This window comes from Nestor notabilis, unplaced genomic scaffold (genome assembly GCF_000696875.1).
Source record: "Nestor notabilis isolate BGI_N333 unplaced genomic scaffold, ASM69687v1 scaffold9567, whole genome shotgun sequence".
NCBI classification, from domain to species: Eukaryota; Metazoa; Chordata; class Aves; order Psittaciformes; family Psittacidae; genus Nestor; species Nestor notabilis.
Window position 1 is genome coordinate 36,198 of NW_009936896.1, and position 22,080 is coordinate 58,277.

General features: G+C 37.6%; 1 protein-coding gene across 1 annotated transcript in view; it reads right to left on the reverse strand.

The window, feature by feature from the left end:
* The window catches only part of MYRFL (myelin regulatory factor-like), a gene marked incomplete at its 3' end in the record, with an annotated part of 31,199 nt that overhangs the window by 3,775 nt on the left and 5,344 nt on the right, over positions 1 to 22,080 (reverse strand). The window contains exons 3-15 of the mRNA XM_010018570.1: positions 20,045 to 20,240; positions 18,804 to 18,880; positions 17,439 to 17,549; positions 16,790 to 16,880; positions 13,677 to 13,877; positions 13,161 to 13,269; positions 12,578 to 12,687; positions 10,878 to 11,041; positions 10,233 to 10,293; positions 9,022 to 9,107; positions 8,019 to 8,062; positions 7,767 to 7,931; positions 757 to 844 (exon numbers count right to left, since the gene is read on the reverse strand). Of these exons, the coding sequence (XP_010016872.1) occupies positions 757 to 844; positions 7,767 to 7,931; positions 8,019 to 8,062; positions 9,022 to 9,107; positions 10,233 to 10,293; positions 10,878 to 11,041; positions 12,578 to 12,687; positions 13,161 to 13,269; positions 13,677 to 13,877; positions 16,790 to 16,880; positions 17,439 to 17,549; positions 18,804 to 18,880; positions 20,045 to 20,240 (1,503 nt within the window). The remainder of the gene's footprint in view (positions 1 to 756; positions 845 to 7,766; positions 7,932 to 8,018; positions 8,063 to 9,021; positions 9,108 to 10,232; positions 10,294 to 10,877; positions 11,042 to 12,577; positions 12,688 to 13,160; positions 13,270 to 13,676; positions 13,878 to 16,789; positions 16,881 to 17,438; positions 17,550 to 18,803; positions 18,881 to 20,044; positions 20,241 to 22,080) is intronic.

The following is a 22,080-nucleotide window of genomic DNA, read 5'->3' on the forward strand; positions in this document are numbered from 1 at the left end:
TAATTTTATGCCTTAACAGAGGTTCCTGCTCAAGAATCCCCTTTACAGGGCTTGGAACAAGAGGTGAAAAAATTTGTGCTCTCTGGAGTTATTTATATATGCTTGTATATTCCTAGTAATATTTCTCTAGACCAAAAAGAAAAAATCAAATCCCTAGGCCAAAGGCCACAATCCTCCTAATATATGTGTACATGTCTGCTCCAATCATCATTAGACTGAACCTTAAAACTACCGGATTTTAATATCTGCATCAATGGGGGAAAATTCTGATCGGGCTGAGAGCAGTATTAGGCTTATGCTACAGCAAAGGATCTACGTTAACATCTATCCTGCATAGATTTGACCTACTCCTCTGAATCCAGACAAATTCATGTGACAACAGAAATCGGCTAATAATTACTATCCAAAATACTAATTACTGTCTTATTAAGTATGTATTATCTTTAATTGTACTTACTTTATTTCCAGTGAGATTTCTACATCCATGGGTGTGTATTTGTTAACAGGAATTACATAACTGTAATTTCCAGACCTGGAAAAGGTGGCATTAATGCACATAGGATTTTGAGATAGACAGTATCTTTGCAAAAATGTGGAAATTGCATTTAAATTTAAAGAAAACAAAAATATGCAAAGGTATAAAAAACTCCTGCATGCTGGACGAAGCAACTGTGAGAAGGAGCCAGACAAGCAGCCGTGCCATATTAATGGTATTTTATTCCACCATAATAAAGCATAATAAAACAATTTACCTACCTGCACTGTAGATTTTTACTACAATAGCTGTTGTCAATGCTTTGCTGAGTTTCCAAAATCCGTATGGAACTGACTGTTGTATCAATCCCTAAAAATATTAAGAATAATGTTTTATTCTTGATTATTTCAGAAATATTAGCTAAGAGCATAATAAAACTGCCTTAAATATAGTGGCATCTACTCTCTGGCTTGCCACTACAGGAGTTGCTGCAGGTATAAATTAGCACTCAGTAAAAAGCCTCTGGTTGATTACCTTCATTCTGCCATCATAATGATGGCATCTTACCTCAGCAGAGGTAAGATCCTTGTTCAATTTACAGGGACAGATATGCTGGGCACCTAATATTGTAACATTTTCTTTTGGGCAGACATTGAAGGCTATTTTGACGGCAGTCCGAGTAAAATACAAATGTGTTAATGTTCATTTTAATGTACTAGAAGCCACGCTCATGCAAGTAACCATTAACTTGAAAAACATTACCTTTGCTCAGAGAAATCATTTGGAATGCAACAAAACTTGTTCCTAATTCTATGTGCAGGAGAACTGCCTAACTCTAATGAACATTATAATTTCTTCATAAAATGTTGCCTTGAACTTGCAATAACTTAAGAGTTTTGCAATATCCTACATATACAACAAAGGGTATAGCAATGATGGTGTGGCTCTTCCCCAAGGCAGCTTAGCCCTGTGGAGAGGTAGGCAACAAGAACCAGCACGCTAACACAGCAGCACAGCTTCTGCTTTCACAGGCCTAGGAATCACTGCACTGAGCTGCATCCTGAAAAGCTTATTTCTTCTGGATACATCTACAGCATCCAACCAGTGCAGGTCCATAGTAAGGACCTGCAGCATCTCAGACCCCTAAACCAGCTGACTTCAGTCTCAACTGTGAAGGGCCCTCAAGTGGAAGGGGCTGAACAAGTTTAATCCCCTTGAGTGGACCTAGGTTCACGCTGCCAATGACTTGGGGAAGGCCTAGGTGTGGAGGGAGCGTGTGGGGCATCAGCAGATAGCCAGACTCCAGCTGCTGACTACAGCATCAAGCTGCTGATATTTAAAGTCTTGCAGTGTGGTGCAGAAAGTACAAAGAGGACCTGGCAGGCCCAAGACTGCTCTTCACATTGCGCTTTGAACACTGCTTTTGTGTTTCTCTTCCTCTGTTCTACAGCAACAGTTCCCTGCTTTGCAGAGAAACTTGATGATTATAAGCTGATCTGTGCTCTGATTATAAAACATCTGTGTAGTAGCATATACTTAACTTTCAGCATGCAAATATCCACAGGTATGCTTAACTGACAGAGAGAAATTGAGCATGTTAATCTCAAAGAACTAGCACAGGGGAACATTTCCCTGTGATGCAGTATCTCAGTACAACACGTACCACAGTAAAGCCACAGAGGATCTTTCCTGAGGTGTGTAGACATGTGAAAAAAATCAAAAGGGGAAAGATTTTCCCCTTATTACCTGCGTTAAGTGCATGCCAGTGTATAGATTTTTTTACCATCCAAATACTGCCTGATCTTTAACCAAATATTTACTAAAAAACCCCAAACCTTAAAACAGAGCATCCACATAAACAGAAAAGACAAGGCACAATCCTGCTTATACTGAGTGAATGCCAGAGCATGCTGTTCTAACATATGTAATCAGCAGATAGCCATCTTCACGGAAATGAATCAATATTTTCAGCCCAGCCTGGCTCTGACAGCAGTGTGCAGTTGCTACCAGGGGAGCCTGAAACCAAGCCAAAAGTCTTGTGCCAAAGAACTTCATACCAGCTCCACTGAGGCAGGCAGTGTCAGGATCCTAAGGTAAAGATGGCCCTTGTCAAGCAGCTGATGCTTTAATTCACTAGGTCAACTGATCCAAACCCAAACACTTCCTTTACACTGTATCATGCTTTTCCTGCACACAAATACTACACTCACATCCTTTAAGCATTTGCTGTGTAAGGGTTAGCAGCGTTAAGCACCTTGCAAGATTTTAGCCCCTGTCAAGGAAAATGTCACTTGTCATTTTATTGCATCTGAAGACAAGTCAAAAGAGTCTCTAGAGAGGGCAGCCAGAATGTCTATAAAAATCTAATAAAGATGTAAGAATAAATTGGGATGACAAGAAAATTACAGTGAATCACAGGTATTCAATAGATTCCTAAGTGCTAATTCTCTATCATGCTCACTTATAAATGAAACTTCTCTAATTCCAGCAGCAGAACTCCAAGCCTAAAGGTAGCTCTTTGAAGTTATACAATCAATATGTTTCAACAGGTTTTTTGTAAAATACAAGACTTACAGTCACTTCCAAGGTCAAGTCTTTCATTAGATTTTTTGGCTGGATCTTGCTCAGGTAACACGTCACTTCTGCTTCCTGTGAAAGGATGTATGTAGAAATATTAGCCTTGCACAGTTGTAACAGCAAAATATGAATACAACACCTGGAGATATGTTGTTAATTATCTCTTGGATAAAGGTATTCATAACCACAAGAGACACCTTTAAAATACAAAGCACTTCTATTCAGAAGAAAATATATACATTCAAAGGAGTTTGTACATAACAAGAAACAAGCTTTTGAAATGCTATAGGATATATAAAACATTTCAGAAAAAAAAACTAGTAGAGTAAATTTCATCTCAGACACAGAATACCACCAATTGCTATAACACAGAGACAAAGCAAAAGTCAACATCCAGTCAGGCACTTCAGCACACATCTGATCATAAAACCACATCTTTCTTATTAGTGATAGTGAGAAAACAGAGTTAGTAAGAATCAGTATCTGCCACACAAACATAGGCCAGGGGAATAAATTAGCTTTTTGAGTGCAAGATGTAAGACACTGAGGACTGATCCAAGTGAGACACAGCACTTCAGAAAGAGAAGGATGAATCACCAAATTAAAGAAACTAATACACAGCTCTAACAAACAACATGATCATCATGCTCAGTGATGCCACCTCTGTGATTTGGAATATTGAACTAGAGTGGGAAATATAAGCTGATGCTTATTGTTATTCTTATATTAGTTTTCTCAGCACTTCTGTAGAAAAGTGAACTTTAAAAGGTCTTTTGAATAATCATCACATAGTACAACCTGAGGAAGGCAAAAGGCCCTTCAGGCTCATGGGAAATGGTTTAAAGCCATTCCTGGGCTTTTACAGTAACTGATAGCCAAGAATCTGTCCAGACACATGTTACCAATAAACTGGCACCAAGAAATGTTGATCTTGCCTAAACTAACATGCTTCATTAAATACGATTTCATCTGTGGAAAAAAAATAAAGGAATAATGTATTTCTAGAATATCAAAATGCTCAGTTCCCACATTTTCCAAAGAAAAACCCTGATTTCAAAATGACTGTTTAGAACAGAAGCCACTATTTCATTATATAAAAAATTATTTTTACAAAAGGAAAAATCAAAATTAATTGTTTCACTGAAACAAGACAGCTGGATTGACCTTACTATTTTCTTATTAATTCCAGATTTTCATTTCAGGATTGGGAAATAAGAAAATCCAGATTTTTCTTATGCTATTAGGTGATTGAGAGCATGGAGCAACATTAACAACTGGAATATGAGAACCCAGAAGCGATATAGCACAAAATCATCTTTGGGATTTCCATAATATTTGTGTTTTGTTATGATGTGATACTGCTGCTAATTACTCCTTGAATCCATTTTCTATTTACTTGGTCATCATACAGATCTACCAGTTCTGCCAACTTAGGTGGTAACTGTTGCATTTAGTAATAATCTGTAATTACTCTGCTCTCATGAGACCTTGAGAGTCTTGTGTACAGTTCTGGTGTCCACGGCATAAAGGGGACATGGAGCTGCTGGAGCAAGTCCAGAGGAGGCCACAAGGACGACAAGGGGGCTGGAGCACCTCCCGTATGAAGACAGGCTGAGAAAGCTGGGGCTGTTCAGCCTGGAGAAGAGAAGGCCTATAAGGATGCTGGAAAGGGGCTCTTTGTTAAGGACTGTAGCGGTAGGACAAGGGGTAATGGATTCAAATAGGGGAAGTTCAGGTCAGGTATAAGGAAGAAGTTCTTTACAGTGAGGGTGGTGAGGAACTGGAATGGGTTGCCCAGGGTAGTTGTGAATGCTCCATCCCTGGCAGTGTTCAAGGCCAGGTTGGACAGAGCCTTGGGCGACATAGTTTAGTGTGTGGTGTCCCTGCCCATGGCAGGGGGGTTGGAACTAGATGATCTTAAGGTCCTTTCCAACCTAAACCACTCTGTGATTCTCTTGTCCCATTTCTTTATACTATTGCACATACCTAGAAAAATGGCTACTGAACACATACAATCATTATACATGTACGGTAGGTCTTGAGACAGACCTAGAAAAAGCCTATTAGTTCTTTTATTCTTCCTTTTAATTTACAAACTAATTGTCATATCTTTATTTCACTTTCTTCTGTTTTCTCTTAATAGTCTAGGTATGTTAGCAATTCATCAAATGTTCCCTGCCATTCTTCATTTTCATTAACGGAGAACTATTCCGTAGGAAAACCTGTATCCCTTAGTAAAGGTAAAAGATTGCTCACTGAAAGAAAGATGTTCCCCCTGTAGATAAAATACTTCAGCTGTGCAGGAATATTTATTAAGTATTCTGAATTACTAAACATTTAACACTGTGATTCTTTCACAGATGATGGAGGAAAGTATGAAGTGGGAATGAGAATTTTATATAAAAACCAGGATGAAGGCAGATTTACTTCCCTAGGATCTCAGTTATTTAAGTGAAGTCAGTAACCAGTATAGAAATTTATTTTTACTTTTTTTTTTTCACTCATCATAAAATTACCATTTCATTGTCCTTTAAGCTGATGCAAACCAAATGAAATGTAGAAACCTGGACCCTAATGTTATTTTTATTTGGAACTCAAGTTACCAATTCAGAACACCAGGAACCACCAAAAACCACTGTAGCAGCCTTCAGTAAATTGTGAACTTCCACTCTGCACATACAGTAACTCTGAGGGCTTTCTCAAGGCCCGTGTGGGGCATGAAGATCCAATTCAATAATAAATATGAAAGTATTACCACGACTAGAATGTAATGAGGAAAACCATTATCTTCAGATTAGATTCAGATAAATACCACATCCAATAAATGTGGTATCTTTTCTTTTTTTTTTTACTTAAAGCACTTTCTGGTTTTAATTCAAATGAGTTGTAATATGCTATAAGCATTATGGAAAAAACCTGCTGGTGATTTCTTGTGATGGTAGTAGCTTGCTATGAATCCATTAACTGTCATCTGAAAACAATAAATGCAAATGCTTGAAGCTGACCAAATCCCAGCAGGAGCCCTCACCAAGCTTTTATTGCAGGGAGAGACACCAGGGAGAAACAACACTCTGAAAGAAAGTAAGGACAGCCCCTGGTTACCAGAAACACTTAGCATGAAGGGGCAAGCACTAAGGGACACGGAAGCAGAGAGCAGAGAAGGCCCAGATGCCAAAGGGTATTCACACTGCTCACTTACACTGAAATCAGTAAGAGTTTGAAAGTCTAAATTCTTCAGAGAAACCAGCCCCTAATGCAAATAAAGTATGAGGGGGAAAAGGCCTCATTAAACTAGATTACATGAAGATGTGCTGAATTTTTGTTAATAAATTTTTTCTTGCATATGAATGCTTTTGTTTCTACTTGAACACTCCTAATAGCCTTCTTCTCAACAAATCTGAGATGCAAGGGATTGGGAGCTACAATGGATGTACTCAGTAGTAGCCTACACCCACTGAATTCAGGTATCACATAATGGAGCATATCTGTGAAATATGAACTCCTAAATTAGCATTTAATTCAACTGTAATTTCAAATAGTTTTATCTTTCCACAAATCAGATAATTAGCTGATTCTAAAATATCCACTGTTTATCTTGATTATTGCCCATATTTAATTCTTAGTTTCTTGTTCTGAAGACATTTTCTTTTTCATTTATCTTGCCTACAGAAACATTAAGCAGCTTGTTGGTTTTCCTTCTGTTTGGGTTTCATATTGACATTGTTACCTTCCATCTGGGGACACATTCAGCTTCATTAACCTTGTGCAGATCTGAAATCTTTCAGTAGCTTGTGTACTGTGCTGATTTTTCACTCTTGGATCCACGCTTAATGCTATTTGGAGCATAAGACCTTGAGAAGGTAATGCTTTGTGTTTACTTTTTCCATCTAATATCAAAAGCAGCCAGCTGGGGATAGAAGGCTTTCAAATTTCATTTTCATCTCTCTACAGTTCTCTCATTTGTAAATTAGATTAATACCTTTTTAATTAGTCAACACTTTTAGACTGTAGAGCAATACAAAGCACTTAGGTATAACCTCTTGAAAGCACTGTACTGAGCTCTGTCTGCCACGGGGCTTCCTGCAGCACTAAGAATCATAAGGACGACTTGTATGCAGCTTGTCTGCAGACAACACTCTGCAGTATAAAGAATGGCCAGTGGGTGAACCCCACTGAAACAGTTTATGCGGTTAAGAGTGTCCAGCAATTGGCAATGTCTGCCCTGGCAGACATTTGTACTGCATAAACTGAACTGCATCTGTCCCCAGTTTTACCTCAACTTGTTAGCTGTGGTTGGTGCAAGAATTGTTCCCAAGGCCAAGAAAGGAAGAGTATGAATGCTAGGTTTAGTAATATGAACACTTGCTTCCAGAGACTGACAATGTAACCCTCCACTACCTCCAATCAACTCCTGTCCAACTGTAGACAAAGGTTAATTGAAGGTATCAGTGACTTTCTGGTTCACGTGAAATCATTTATGGTGAATGGGCAGGAAGAACAGTGACAGCTGACAAAACATCTCAGGACCCAATATTCTTGATGGTGACCAGGCCAGATTTTTCAAAAACATTGACTGCAATGATGATTAGTTGTATCAGGATTTTTTAAATCCTCTGGACTAGGCTCTTTTGTAGGAACCTAACTACCTTCCTCTACACTCTTCATATAGTCTTTACTCACATGGCGAATAATAGAAATTAATGTTTCAACTTACGTTTCGTCTTTACATTGGTTTCCTCGTAAGTTGGAGATCTGACTTTTGGTTGATGAATTGGACAACAGTAGACCTTGTCACAAGGCAAAATGTCGCAGAAATTCACTTCAGGGATCCCACTGACAGGTTGAGTGCTCTGAGAAATTGTGCTTTCCCCATGAAATTCTAAAGGAAAAAAGAAAGACACAATTTTATAATAGCACAGAAACTGAAAGTCTGTTACATGCATGCAGACCAGCAGAGATACTGTACCTGCTGTGGTAGTAGAGTGAGAGAGTAGAACAGAACTTGTAGTGCTGATGAAGAAAAACAATTCATTAAGAAGTGGACATCAGAGCTTTGGTCCACAACCTATTACTAATTCTAATTGGCTAATTTAACTACTTGCCTGTAAACTGGATGTTTTTCAAAACTTCTGTCATGAATGCTAAGTAAATACAGGGTCGAGATCGTCAAAGCACTGTAGAAAGAGAATTATTCTGTAGATTTACATCTTTCTCTTATGTAACATAATATGAATAATACTTTGACAGCACCTTGTCAAAATGTAGTAATGTATGAGTCAACTATCTGATCACTTTCCCTTTAGTGGGAAAAATTTCAACTGAATTTAATAGAGTTTAGATCAGATACATGTATAAATGTATGCATATACTTGTATTCAACACAAAACATGGTCAGTTTTCAATTGTAAATAGAATTGCAGCACCAGTTCAAAGCACTCACTCCACAGAGAGATTGTAAGACCTAGGGTTTTGGACTGGAAACAGAAAAATGGCAATCTCAGAAGTCCAGCGTGTACTTTCCTTTCCACAAGTCCAATGTCACAAGTTAAACTTTCATAGTCACAGGACTGCCCACATGCTGAAACAAGTCCAGCTTCATTTCACACAACTGAATCACTCTGTACATCAGAAATTGTACTTCAGCACAGAATGGTTGCATAAAACATGTAAAGTCTCACGAGTTCAGCTTTGCACCTGCCACATGAGCCACCAAGATTCATTCAAGGTGCAGCATACATTGGTGACATGGACAGAGATTAGGTGTGTGCGCACCATATGAGTATCTCACTTTCTAAAACAATTTCAACTTTACAGTGTTACCAGGTATCTTCACTGTTAATTTTAATACATTGTGTTATTTGAGCAGGAAGGGTGAGAAGAAGAAAAAAATTGCAGACTTCTTTCTGATGAGATAAGTAGAAAGGGGAAGTGAGAAGAACCAAGTCAACTTGTTGATAATTAATTGTTACCATAGTGCCATAATAGCAATCAAAGCTATTACTGTCACCCGGAAAACCTTCATGGAGCAAGACCCTTTTGTCTTTGACAAACAAACCTAGAAACAAAAGAAGATGCTTGGTTAATTTAACATAACTAAGCTGGTACTAGTAGATTAAAGAATACTACATTAGTCTGACTATAGGTTAACCTTGTTTCTTTCAGAGGAACCATACAAATCATCTTTATATAAGGGTCACGTCTAAAGAGAAAAACTTAAGTAATGAAAGGCTCCCAAAAAACGTGAATGAAATGTGCGTAGTTGATAGTCTGGGGAAACAAACATTACAAAGGAAGAAAAGATGGGTATAACAGCTCCTTCTCTTTTCTTCCTGCCATTTTTCATACTCTTGAAGTATTTCAAAATGAAATTAAGAACTCGTCAGTGGCCAGAACTAAGACATGAGCAGCTTTCAGTATATACTCAGACCAAGTTAAACCAGGGCCAGTGTAAATACGGAAGACACTATCCAAACAAGTAGGATGATCTTAGATGATGAAGCATTTTATTGTCATTATGGAATAAAGAACATTTGACCTGCTATTTTCTCTTGTTCTTTGGCACTCGCAAAAGCAAGGTAGACAAAAGAGCATTAATTCATCTTAAAGAACAGGACTTAGCAGCCTAGGGAAGACTGTCTTGCAAAAGGTCAGCTCACTCAATCTCTGTGAAAAGGAATCTCCTCTTTCTATATCAAGATATGGGCAGTCACAAATAGCAACGACATCCTATCCAGATCTTAACCAACTGAAGGACAGCATTATCCAGTATAAACCAGGAGATGCTAGCTACAAACCACAGTGAAAGATTCATCCAAAGAACAAAGCTGAGAAGAACTATCACTGTGCAGACTTCCAAACTGAAACGAGCATTTCTGTGCAAGGCTGCACTGCACCATGTGAGCACACCTACAGGCTCAACAGCTCTGTCCTGTTGGTCTTCTCCCTCACACCATTACACAGCGTGGACCTACTCTCACACATAATGTATAGGTGAGAAGAAGTGTCTCATACGTATTTTCTATCTCATTGCAGTTAGTTTTTAAGTTTCTAGCAGGACACTAAGTAAATACGGGTAAGGAATTTTATCCTATATTTAGAAACACAAAAGCATTCACCAATATTTCAGCACTTACAAAATCTCTTTCATAGGCATATGTTATATATTTCATATTTCACTCACCTTGCTGGATTTTAGTGGGACTGATTTTTTTGATGGCAAAAGACTGGTAGCTCGACTACACCTGCTGTAAGAAACAAGATCTTTATAACAGTCAAATGCTTCAGCAACTAATAAATGAAAAAGAGACATTTTCAATAGGGTGTTAATGTCACTTGCTTTCGCAATTTCAACATTTAAAAAGAGAAAGGCAGAAGTGTCGTCAGATTCGTTTTCAAGAACGAAGGCCTCCAGTTAATTCATTCAGGTGAATGCTATTAAATGTTACATTTGGTTTCAAAGAAAATTTGGGGAAATGATATCGAAATAGGAAGTGCTTATCACTTCCACTGAAGAACTAATGAGGATTTCTCCTTGCAGAAGCAGCTCTGCAGATTTCTCTTAGCAAAAATTTCCACACTCCACGGCTGTAACTGGACATAATCTACCCCTGCTTCGTTCCACTGAAGCAGTCACAAAAACTACTACAATTTGTCAGCCACTTATTAGTCAGTGAGTTAAGAAATATAAGAAATCGGCATTTTTTGCACTACTTAAATGCTGGAAATGAGCTGAGCTCCACTTTCAAGCAAAATTGGTTTTCATTTCCACCACAGAGAGCACTTTACCAATCTCTGACAACTATCAGAAAACATCCCAGACAGGTACCTGACTTTGCTCTCTTCACTGAAAGTTGACTTTAAACTGTTCATTCGTTTCAGCCTGGCCAGTTTCCTATTCCACTGTTCCAATTCTTCTATTCTGACTTCAAGATTGTTGGTTAGTTTACAAAGCTGCTTTACAGCACCAACATTCTCCATAAAGATCTGATCCTGAGAAGAAAACAATGACAAAAAGGAGATACAGTATATTCATGTCATATGTAACAAGGAGTAATGAATATAGAATTCACTTGTGTAAGGATACATTGAATATTTAAAATGCAAACACAAGTTACCTCATTGTAAATGAGATACGCTTATGACTATAAAACTTTTTCGCAAGACTAAAAATTGCTTATGTTCAATTCACAGTAAATTGAAAATGAGGACTTGCAGAAGAACTTGAAGAAACTTTGTAAACCAAGAATTAAAACTATATTTTATCTTCATACTGTGTTGAATTTTAAACCTTAACACTCTCACAGAGGCATCTACTATCTGATTTGTAGTGCTGCCTTAGTGTCACAATCTAACACCACTGCTCTTCTGTGATCACCTAGAAACCAGCTACAGTTTGGATCCCTGATCAAATGCAGCAAATTTTCTAGAAGTCTCCTTTTCAACAGCATCTCTAGGAAGTGTTCTTCCCATAACTTTAATCAAGGAGTCTAATTCACACTTCCTTTATATGGAAAACAGCCTAGCAGATTTAACCTGTGAATTTAACTTGTTTGTAGCCTATCAAAAGAAGACAAGTGAAATACAATATTTTTAATAGATATTTTCTCCAAGTTTGGTGGTATAAACTGGTGTTTTCTATAGAATAATGAAAGAATGCATGATTATAATGAATACAGGATCATGTTCATGACATCATAGCCGGACAAGACACAGCTACCAATCTGTAAAACCTCCCTCTTGCCATTACCAGCTATAAGCAGGAAAAAGCTGGGAAGTGGTCCTCTGACCTGCATTGAATGGCACACAACAGAGGGGCCTCTCTGAGCAATGTTCTGGACAAGCACTCTCTGCAGTCATATGTAACTGGACTCTGTGAATGACAGTCCCTTGCAGCCCTATTTCTACAGGAAAAGAAGGGGAAGAGAGCACAGGACAATAGGCTAAGCCATTGTTTCCAACCTGTGAGCATGGTAATTACTTTCTGTGCCATAAACATTTTATAGTATAAGATTTTGAAGCTATAGTAAGGACTTCAGATGGCTAAAAAAAGCCTTCCCACAGAGCACGCAGAGCTAGCATTTGTATTTGGTTTGAAGTGATTACACCAGGATTAGAGGAAGGAAGTTTTTTTTTTAACTGATAGAATTCCATCATTGTTTAATTCACTTCTGGAACACTGAATTAACTTCAACACTTAAACACAAAAGAATGTTTTGGAGTCCCACTTGTTGGATCAATGCTAAGAAATCACTGTTGCAAAGTTATAGTTTTTTCCTTTTGTCTTTCATTGTATGTTTATTTATTATTGTAATGAGATTGTAATATAAATGCTTTTTGTGATTATAAGATTCAGCCATTTACTAACATTTGGTGGTTCAGCTTTTTCTCAGTGATTTGCCAAACATGATTTTTGTAAATATATGTGAAGGAATACAGCTTTGTATAAAGCATAGTGTGTGTTTATAGCTCCATATATGAAAAGAACAGTCTAAATACACATCCTCAACTGCTCTCTCAAGACCGTACCTTGTCAACCATGAGGAAGTTTTCTATTTTTTCTCCATCATTACAAGCAACATCTCCAACTTCTCTAACAGCTTGAGGTAAAAGCTCCTTCACTTCCTGAGCTATTATTCCTGTTCACAAGATAACAAAAAGTCAGGAAACACAGTGCCATACTACTGACCATGGTTGTCTGGTTTGAGTTGACTCTCTTAAAAGCTACAGGCAGGGCCAAACATGATCTAGAATTTCTCTATGGTAGGAAAACCCAGGATATCAGGGGTTTTTTTTCCATTCCACGGAAAACAAACAGAAACCTTTAGAATTCCTGGTTCTCTGCAATAAAAAATTGTCTGTGATCACATAATTCATTCTAATTAAACTTCTGGGAAAATAAACTCCTATCTTTAAAAATTGAAACAGAAGTTGGAAAATTACCAGAAATGCTTAATTTTGGCATTTTTATATCATAAGAGACACACAGCAAAGTGTGCAACTGTAGTATTCTGAGAAATGAGGATGAAATAGGAAGGGTGTTAAAAGATACTATGACACAATGAATAACAGTGGAAGTCAATGAAAAATGGGAACAGAGCGGACTGAATACCTGTTTCATGGGTGTTTTTTATTCCCATAACAGATGCAAATTCAGGCTTGTAGTCATACTCCACCAGCCTCATTTGTGTTATTCTTCTCAACTGCTCATTTGTGTCGACCTAGTTGGACAAATACCAACATTCACATGTTGAAACAATAAAAATGTCATGGCATCTAGGACATCGCTGAGATAGAACAAGCCTGACACGGACACTTGGCCAATCTTCACATTGAAAAATACGGACAATCTTCCCATTCCCCATTAGCAGAGTGCTATTTGTATTTGTATTGCCAGTAACTCTTCAGTCTTACAACTCCCATTTACACAGATATCCCAAGCCTCCCTGGGCAGCCTCTTCCAATGTCCGGAGGCGATGGCTCTACAGAGCACAGTGGTACATCTGGTTTCTTTAGGCCACCATTTCGGCTCACCAAGGATAAAGAAGTTGCTTCATGTGTCAGAACAATGATCCACACATGTGCTGCGGTGCAAACACAAATGGCCTAAATACTCCACAGCCCTCACCTCCCGGATATTCTGCTTTGCTCGGCTGTCAGATGGATGCATGACTCTGCCCATAACTTTTGCATTTCCACAGACAACCAGTGCTTCATCTGGCGCATCTGTGTTAATTCCTACTCGACCATGATAGATTATTGTCTCTGGAACATGTCCTCGCTGCCACAGTACATCACTGTCATTCTCAAACTGCCCTGGGTTAGATGCCTGGAAGAAAAAAATACGTTTAAAGATATGGTATAGATGTACTATTGCTTAACCAATTCAGGGAAAACGAAATGCCAAGTCTTTAATATTTAAATTGTATTCAAGAGCTTTTCTAACACACCAACAGAAAAAACCAGAGTGGAATCACTTCTAAGTGTTTCTGCTGACACAGCATTGGCCTCATTGCTTTTTCCCTTGAATTCTATTTTATTATCACCTTAAGCCAAAGTGTCAATGTCCAAAGCTTTCCAAATTTTAACTTTGATGTTATGCCACATAACCATTCTTTATTTACCAGCAAATTTAACTGAGGCTGGAAATCAAAAAAGAGCAAACAAGGAAGAGATTAAACACATGTGGTTCATCAAATACTCTGTAATGTTTTAAATTAACTCAAATTTCATGTCAAGGAAACGGAGCTTTTCAAGAACAATAAAACAAAGCAGTGTGTATAATAAGAAATGGCATTTGATTTCAATACTTGATTTTGTTATTAAAAAAAAAAAACAAACCAAAGGACCTTTGAATATAGGCTTTAAAATGTTACTCTGGACAAAAATATGCTCATGACAAGAAGTTCACACTCATTTAAAGAAGCCAGGCTTTCACGAGGCTTTGCCATCTACAAGGCATGGTGCTGTGCACTTAACACTGTTTGTCACAATTAGAGCATGATCTGATATGCCTGATAACCACTACTCAGCTGGTAGTTTCGTTATGTTTGAGTGTATAAAGGGCCAGAACATGAGTTGCTTTCTCTCACAGTGCGTTTGCATAGCTTTGCCACTTTAATTTGGCCAGTGGCTGGCTCGTTGTACCCTGTCACTGAAGCCCTGTCAGACATCTGGAAAACTATTTTTTTTCCTTTCCATCTATCCTGTTGATTTTTTCACCACTTCAGATCACACCCTCTTGACCCTTCTGCTTTTCTGCCTTCATTTTTCTTTGTCTGGAATAGTGGCCAGGTTGCCAAATCTCATTTCCTGGATTCCTATTATGAAACTGTCTCACTCACATAGAAGTAGCTCTCTTCATTGACATTTCAGAAGAACCTAACATTAAAAATGGTAGAAAAATCTTGCATAAAAATATATGTAAGGTAACAATAATCCCAAGGATGAGTCAAATGTGAAGATTCTACAGCTTTCCCAGTTTAGTAAAGAGTTGGTATTTGTAACACTGCTAGATGCAGAAAGAGAAATTCAGATGAAAGCAGTATTGTGGAAATTAATGGACAGAAAGAGAACTAAATTTGCAGGAATGATACAAACACAATGCTCAGTGTCCTGAAATAAAAGAACCCACAGCAACAGCGAGGATGATAAAACTTCTCATCAGGGCAGAAAACTTCTGAACTCCAAACAATGCTTTCAAAGCCCTTTCACAGCTCCACCCAGAAAGGAGCTCTTGGCCATAGTGCCCTCCAAAAACCCAACCATTTCTGCAGGAAGGTTTATGGCACAAGAGAACACAAAGTTATGGGCTAGACAAATAAGAGTCCAGGACTGAAGCCATCTGAAAGCCCTCATCTCCCTTTGGAAACCTCTGTGCAACAACACACATACTGGGGATTTTCACCTTTGCTCTCTCCAAACCCAAATGCTAAACCAGGCTGTAATCGTAAGCCTAGGCAGACAAAAAGGGCCCAAGCAATGACCTACAAAAATGATGCTAGGACTAAAAGCTTTTGACAGCCCTCACTTTTCTTTAAGAGCTCCTTTCCAGCCCCACTTTTAATACACTTGAGCTCAGTCTTATTTCAATCAGGAAGGACAGGCAGGAGAAGGAGGTGTCACCCTCTATGTCAATGACCAGCTGGAGTGCAATGAGCTCTGCCTGGGAATGAATGAGGAGCTGACTGAGAGCTTAGTTAGAACTAGGTGATGTTTAAAGTCCCTTCCAACCCAAACCATTCTATGATTCTAAACCAGAATGCTTAGCCTGCTCCCCACCATGAGACAAGGACTAGAAAGACACAGTGCAAATAAGAAGCAGCTCTTCGACTGGCCCACACAAAAAAATTCGCTGGACTGCAATCTTCCAGAGGCCCTTGTCATCCTTTTCAGCCCCACCACATGGCACCTACACATTTCCTGTCTTTCTAAGCCATAAACATAATCTTCACGCTAGAAATAACCACAACCCTGGGCTATGCACAGTTCAAATGTTAACAAGCTATTAGTCAAATGAAAAAGGGCCAGGACTGAAAGCTTTTGGCAGTCCCCACCTTCCCCTTCCAACTCCATTCATGTTGGGGCTCTGCCTTTCTATCCTAACCCTAACCTTCCATAGCTCCTGTTACAATAGAGCTCTGGGTTTTTTCTCTCTAACTCTTAATGTAGGCTAAAACCAAGTACTAAAAGGAAAGCTTTATGTGGATCAGGGGACTGAAAAACAATGGTCATGAGGAAGAGTGACAATTCTTCCTTTTTCTGTTCTGAAATTCATATTACAACCACCAAATCAAGAGCCAGGGCACTCTGGAATCACACTAGAAAGGAGCTGCTTGACTCTCTTTCCTTATTTTTTTTTTTTCCCTTCTCATTCTCCTTTGAAAATGAATCATTTAGCCAATGAAAGCATTTACCAAATTCCTGGCAAGTGCAGGAAATTGTTCTGCCTCAAAGAAAAAACAAGCTGGAAAAATCAATGTATTTTGTATTGGAATTCACAAGTTTTCTTTCTAAATTCTTTTATAGCTCTACTTATAATGGTTTAAAATCCCAATAATTAAAAGATAACAACACACTCATACAATATGCATCTCTAATTTTTTTCCTCAGTCTTTTTGAGGAAATGGCAATTTTTATGCCCAAGAATCACACACGTACACCCCCATAGTCCCCCCTTATATTGTGAATATCAAAACAGTAAATACTTTTCACATGAAAGCAATATAAATTTCTACCTACCCTCACAATGATCTTTTCAGAGATGCTTGCAGATAGGAGGTAGAATTGGTCCTGAGAGACAGCATACAGTCCAACTACCAGCATGAAGTATCTAATTTGAAATTGATTTAGTCAAGATAATAATTGAAGTAACAACTTCTCACAGAAAAAAAACGTTTTAAATACAACCACTATTACTGATACATAAAAAGATAGAATGTTTTTTAAAATGTATTTATGTTACAGTATGAAAGAGAGGTATTTTCTTTGCTCTCAAGTAATTTGCTCTTCAATCACTGCAAATGAACAAAGATTATGGTAATTGTGACAAATTTAAGTAAAGAAGACTCAAAGCCAAAGACCCTTCCTTCCTCAGAAGAAAATGCTCATTATTTGGTTTCTTAGCTTCTTGATTTCGTCAGCCATCATTATGGCTATGATTTCCCAAAACAATCTCCAACCATCAGGATGAGGTATTTTCCTCCTGTTTTTTCTGTCATTCTGTTACTCTGGAAGAGAGGCCTTTAAGCAGATACGAAATATCATAGAATTTGAAATAAAATCACAGATTTGGCAATGACAAGATTTTTCATAAGCATCAGCTCCATTCTAAAGCAGACTTCTATTTCTTTCCATTTCACACACGCGGGCTAACTAGCTACAGCAATACCTCTGGTCAGGATTAGGTTTTCCCTTTTTTCTCATATTATTTGCTGTTGTTTCACTGAAATGCAGCCTTCCCAGTGTTACTTTAGTTGTCTGGTCCCCTGGCAGATCAACTCTAAAATATAAAAGGAAAAAAGATCAGAAATAAGCATCTGGAGATCTACCTGGCTCAAGCCAGATTTCCTCAAAACTCCTTAGAACAGTTCTGAGAAAAAACTGACAAATGAAATGGAAAGAGGAATCCTAGTAAAAATGCATAACCCTGGTTTATAGAAATGCATTAAAAACACATAGATTATGTCAAAGAGATAAACGGGATAAAGCACCAGCAGTGGGAAACTGTTCTTAGGAACAGGAGTCTTGTGTTTATTGGTCTGTTTGTTCACAGTCATGAATATAATAAAATCTTATGTGTTCCATATGTTGGGTATTTGTTGCTTGCCAAGGTTAACATTGCTTATTACTGGATCTGAATGTCCACATTAAAATAAATACATTTCACTGTTTGTCTTTTTTTTCACCTGCCTCTGATTTGTATATCTGGAAGTATAACATATACACCTATGTCTCAAATACATAGTGGCACTGTTCCTGTAAGTAATAAATAATATGAATAAAGAGTCTGCATGGAGAAAACCACAGTCCACTGAACACTCACCCATGAAACAGTTTACGTGCACTCAGAATCTGTTTGTCAGTATGCAAAAGGAAGAAAAATGCCATAATAGAGGCAATTTAGTGAACATTGAGCTCTTTTCCCAAGCTCAAATTTCATTTTTGCAGATTATGTACTGCAGCCTTTATCCCAACACTGTCCTGTCAAATTTAACACTGTCTTATCTTTTTCTGGTTTAAGGCTTGTTTACTTATAAAGAACAGAACAGCTCCAATGGCAGAAGACACTTAACACCAGCAGAAAAAACACTGATTCTGCCAGTAACTTCAGAAACAGAAGAACGGCAGAGCATTTCGAGGAGAAGCCACATGTATGTTTCTAGCAGAGGCTCTCCCTCTTAAAAGCGCTTCTAATACGTCTCATGCCCACATAGGACAGGAACATTACTGACATTTTTGGAGAATGCACCTGCCATACAGCTCTAAACACCATACAACAGTGTTGCTAGCTGAGTATAAATATTTTGGATAGGCATGCTTAACACATTTGTAAAGCTGCTGAAAATATTCCTATAATGAAGGAAGATCAGGTATATATTACTACTGTGATTCTATGTGCACACCCAGAATGGAATTTGGATAAAGATCAGAAAACTGGCTTAGCGCTACTATAAGTTTCCAAAAAACAACTACTTCACATGTCAGTCCAAGCACGTATTGAAATTAAGTGGAATAATTTTCTCAAAATTCTTACATAACAGGATGGAAAGTTTTTTTGCTTCGATCTGACTGAGACTGTTCAATAGCAATTGTTTGATTTGGAGCTTCCACCTAAAAGCAAAAAGAGTATTCAAAAATGACAAGAATATTCTATTTTCAAACATATAAAATTTTGAACAGAAATTAATTGGCAAATTGTGTCTGAAACAGTGTAATCTCATTTCTCACTACATAGAAATTAACATGGGAACTGATCAACTGACACCTGGCAGCTAGTCTGAAGACCCAAATCTTTGTGAATGTAATTTGAAAGAAACAAAGGAAAAAAAAAAAAAAAAAAAAGCAAAGGAAAAAAAAAATGGAAAAGTAATTCATTAATTTGTAAAAGAAAAATCACTTTTTGAATCTAGACTTTTAAAATTGGCTCATTTTATCCCAAAGCATAAATGTAGATATGCAGCATGAGAACTGAACCTATGCAAGATAGTTCTGTAAGTTATTTTAATGCAAATTTCTGTACCTTTCTGGAATGGTACCAAGAAGCATTTTGCTTCAGATGGGAACAGATACAGTAACATTCATGAATTTCTTCTGAATTAGAGTGCATGAAGCAAAATTGGTAGTAACTGCCTCGTAAAACAGCTACACCATTTTTTTAAATCACTGAATTTCATTATTTTTAAATTACTGAATGTTCATTCACTGAAAAGTAAGTGAAAAACCTGGTAAAATCTTCCAGAAATATTAAAATTTCTTACTACTTCTGTATATGCAAGTTTGTGGACCCATATTGGCTTTGAAGAATTTGGTTCATAAAATGAAATGGAAAGCATGGCAAAAAGAGATGGGGAAAATTTGTTGGTTTTCTACATGTGAACTGTTCAGGAAAAGCAGGTTTTATTCTCTTTGTTTGCTTTGTGAATTGTTTTGGTTGGTTTTAAACACCTTTTTGACCAATGGGTAGACTTGCTACCTACACACCAGCTGATGCCCCTGCGCTGCCCACTGCAGGAACAAACTGTCAGCCAAAGAGAGGGAAGTCAGTGAAACCATGACAACTTTAAACATATACCAGCACAAGCATCCATAGAACATCACTTTTCTTGCAAAAGATTTACACACAGAAGTCACTAGTAACTTAAAAGTGTTCTCTTTTGTCAGTTCTTGGTCAAAAATTACGAAGAAAAGAATTCATTTCAATTATTAACTTCATCCTATGGATAACCACGTACTAACTTCTTAAATGTATTAATCTCAAAGAGGAGAAATACTTGCCTTTATTCCAAAAGCTTTCAAGCAAAACTTTTCTATTGGTTTCCCCCCGAGCTGAGTTCTGACATATTTTGGATGTCCAGTGATTCTAATATGGACTGTGATTTGGAAATGATTCTTCTTTTGGCACACAAAGGCATCATCTGTTACTGAAAAATTAAATCCTTTATCTGTGACAATGTGATATCCAACAGCAGGTCTACAAAAACAAGAAAAAAGAATAGCAACTTTAAGTACAGGCGTATTTGAGTGACATCTTGAAGATAATATGAAACACAATGTGGTCTGAAAATCCATCTGATTTTTACTGACAAAATGGGAGCCAAAGTACATCTTTGCAATCACCAGTCCTACCAGTATTATTTTCTTAGCCCCTAGAGGTGTAAAAATGAAAATGCATAAAAAGTGTACTCTGATTCTAGACTGACACGTGAAATGTTTGGAAACCAGAGGTGGAGAAGTTTACATAATCCTCATTTACTACTCTGGTATAAAGGAAGCCTGTGCACCTAAAAGCACAACCACACCATTTAGTGTATTGAAGCATTCATTACAACACTGCTATAAACAACAGAGTTGAACTAGTGCAGCAGGCAACATTGTGCTAATGAGCCAGAAAGACTCCCTATTTTTTTGTTCCCACATCAAATGCTTCTACAGAAGCTGCTGGGGCTCGAATAAGGCTTTACTCAAGCTAAAAGAAAAGCTATCAACACTGACCCTCTGGTCAAATGACTATAAAACTCTCCTTTATCCATCCTGTCCCAGTTCAGGAAACCCTATGCTATTTATTCAAAGGTCTGATTTGTCACCCAAAAAGAAAGTGTATTCTTTCCTTATGATTCACAGCAAACACGGAAAGTTATCAAAAGGTATCTTTCTAAAGGAGCCAGTGAACTCACCATCCCATCAATGCTTCCAGTTCTATAATTTAAGTGATGGATAATTCTAAAATAATAGGACTACATGGCAAGGTTCTCTTATATGGGCATTGGCTTTTCTTGCTGATGAAAGTGTGATAATGATGATCTCGTCTGATGCTACTGAGAACTTCTCATTAACACAATTATCGAAGATGGCTTTTCAGAACTCATCCATTTGTTTGCACATTATTAGTTGGAAAAACCAAAGCGTACAGGCTTTACAAGAAATGTACTAACCTTATTATCTTTTCATAAATTATGAACAAAAGGCCCCTTTCAAACAACCACTGGTTATTCTGTAACTGCTTCAAAAGTATGAAGTCATATGTTAATTCATATTTAAAATTATAATTGTCTAACAGCTCCTGAAACCGCCATTATTAAAGAAGTAAAACTTCTTCTGTTTCTTCCTACAACTGGTAGTTCTTTTCATTTATGTAGGAAACATATGTATGTCATAGTATGGAAAGGAGTAATTTTTCAGATTTAGGTATGATGCAAGTTCATTAGCTGATATCCTTAAAGCTATGTCAGAGTATTTATTTCCATGCAGGCAAGCAGGTTGAGAGGCAAAAAGTACCAATTTCCATTTCTCCAAGGTAAATTGTTTGAAACAATGACTCACAAAGAGGAATTTAGTATTTATCATTTTCTGAGTACACCATTTACAGTAATCAAGAGCAAACACATGTTTTGATCTGATTCCACAAAGAATGGTCAGTCTTACAGTAAAACTTGGAAGAATGTTTAGGTGCAAGGGATATCCCTGTCACACATGTGTCTTTACTAGAAATACACTTCAAATTCACCTTTCTTTTCAGAATTTGAGTCTTCAGACAAAGAAATAGACTTCAGAGTCTGTTTCTGAGACTAAGACTCTTTGGAACAGAGCCTCACCAGTCAATAGTGATGAGGCAAGAGGCTAAGGAAGTACCAAGCAGACACAATGCAGGGCATAATTAATGGTAGAGTAACCTTTTCTAATGAATCTACCTTAGCTAACAGCATTTTGTTGTGAAAATGAAATAATCAAAAGGTTAAAATACTGGATGAATAAAATGGAAAATAATAATTAACCTAAGAAATGCCTTTGAAGTGGGCACAGCAATTTCCAGG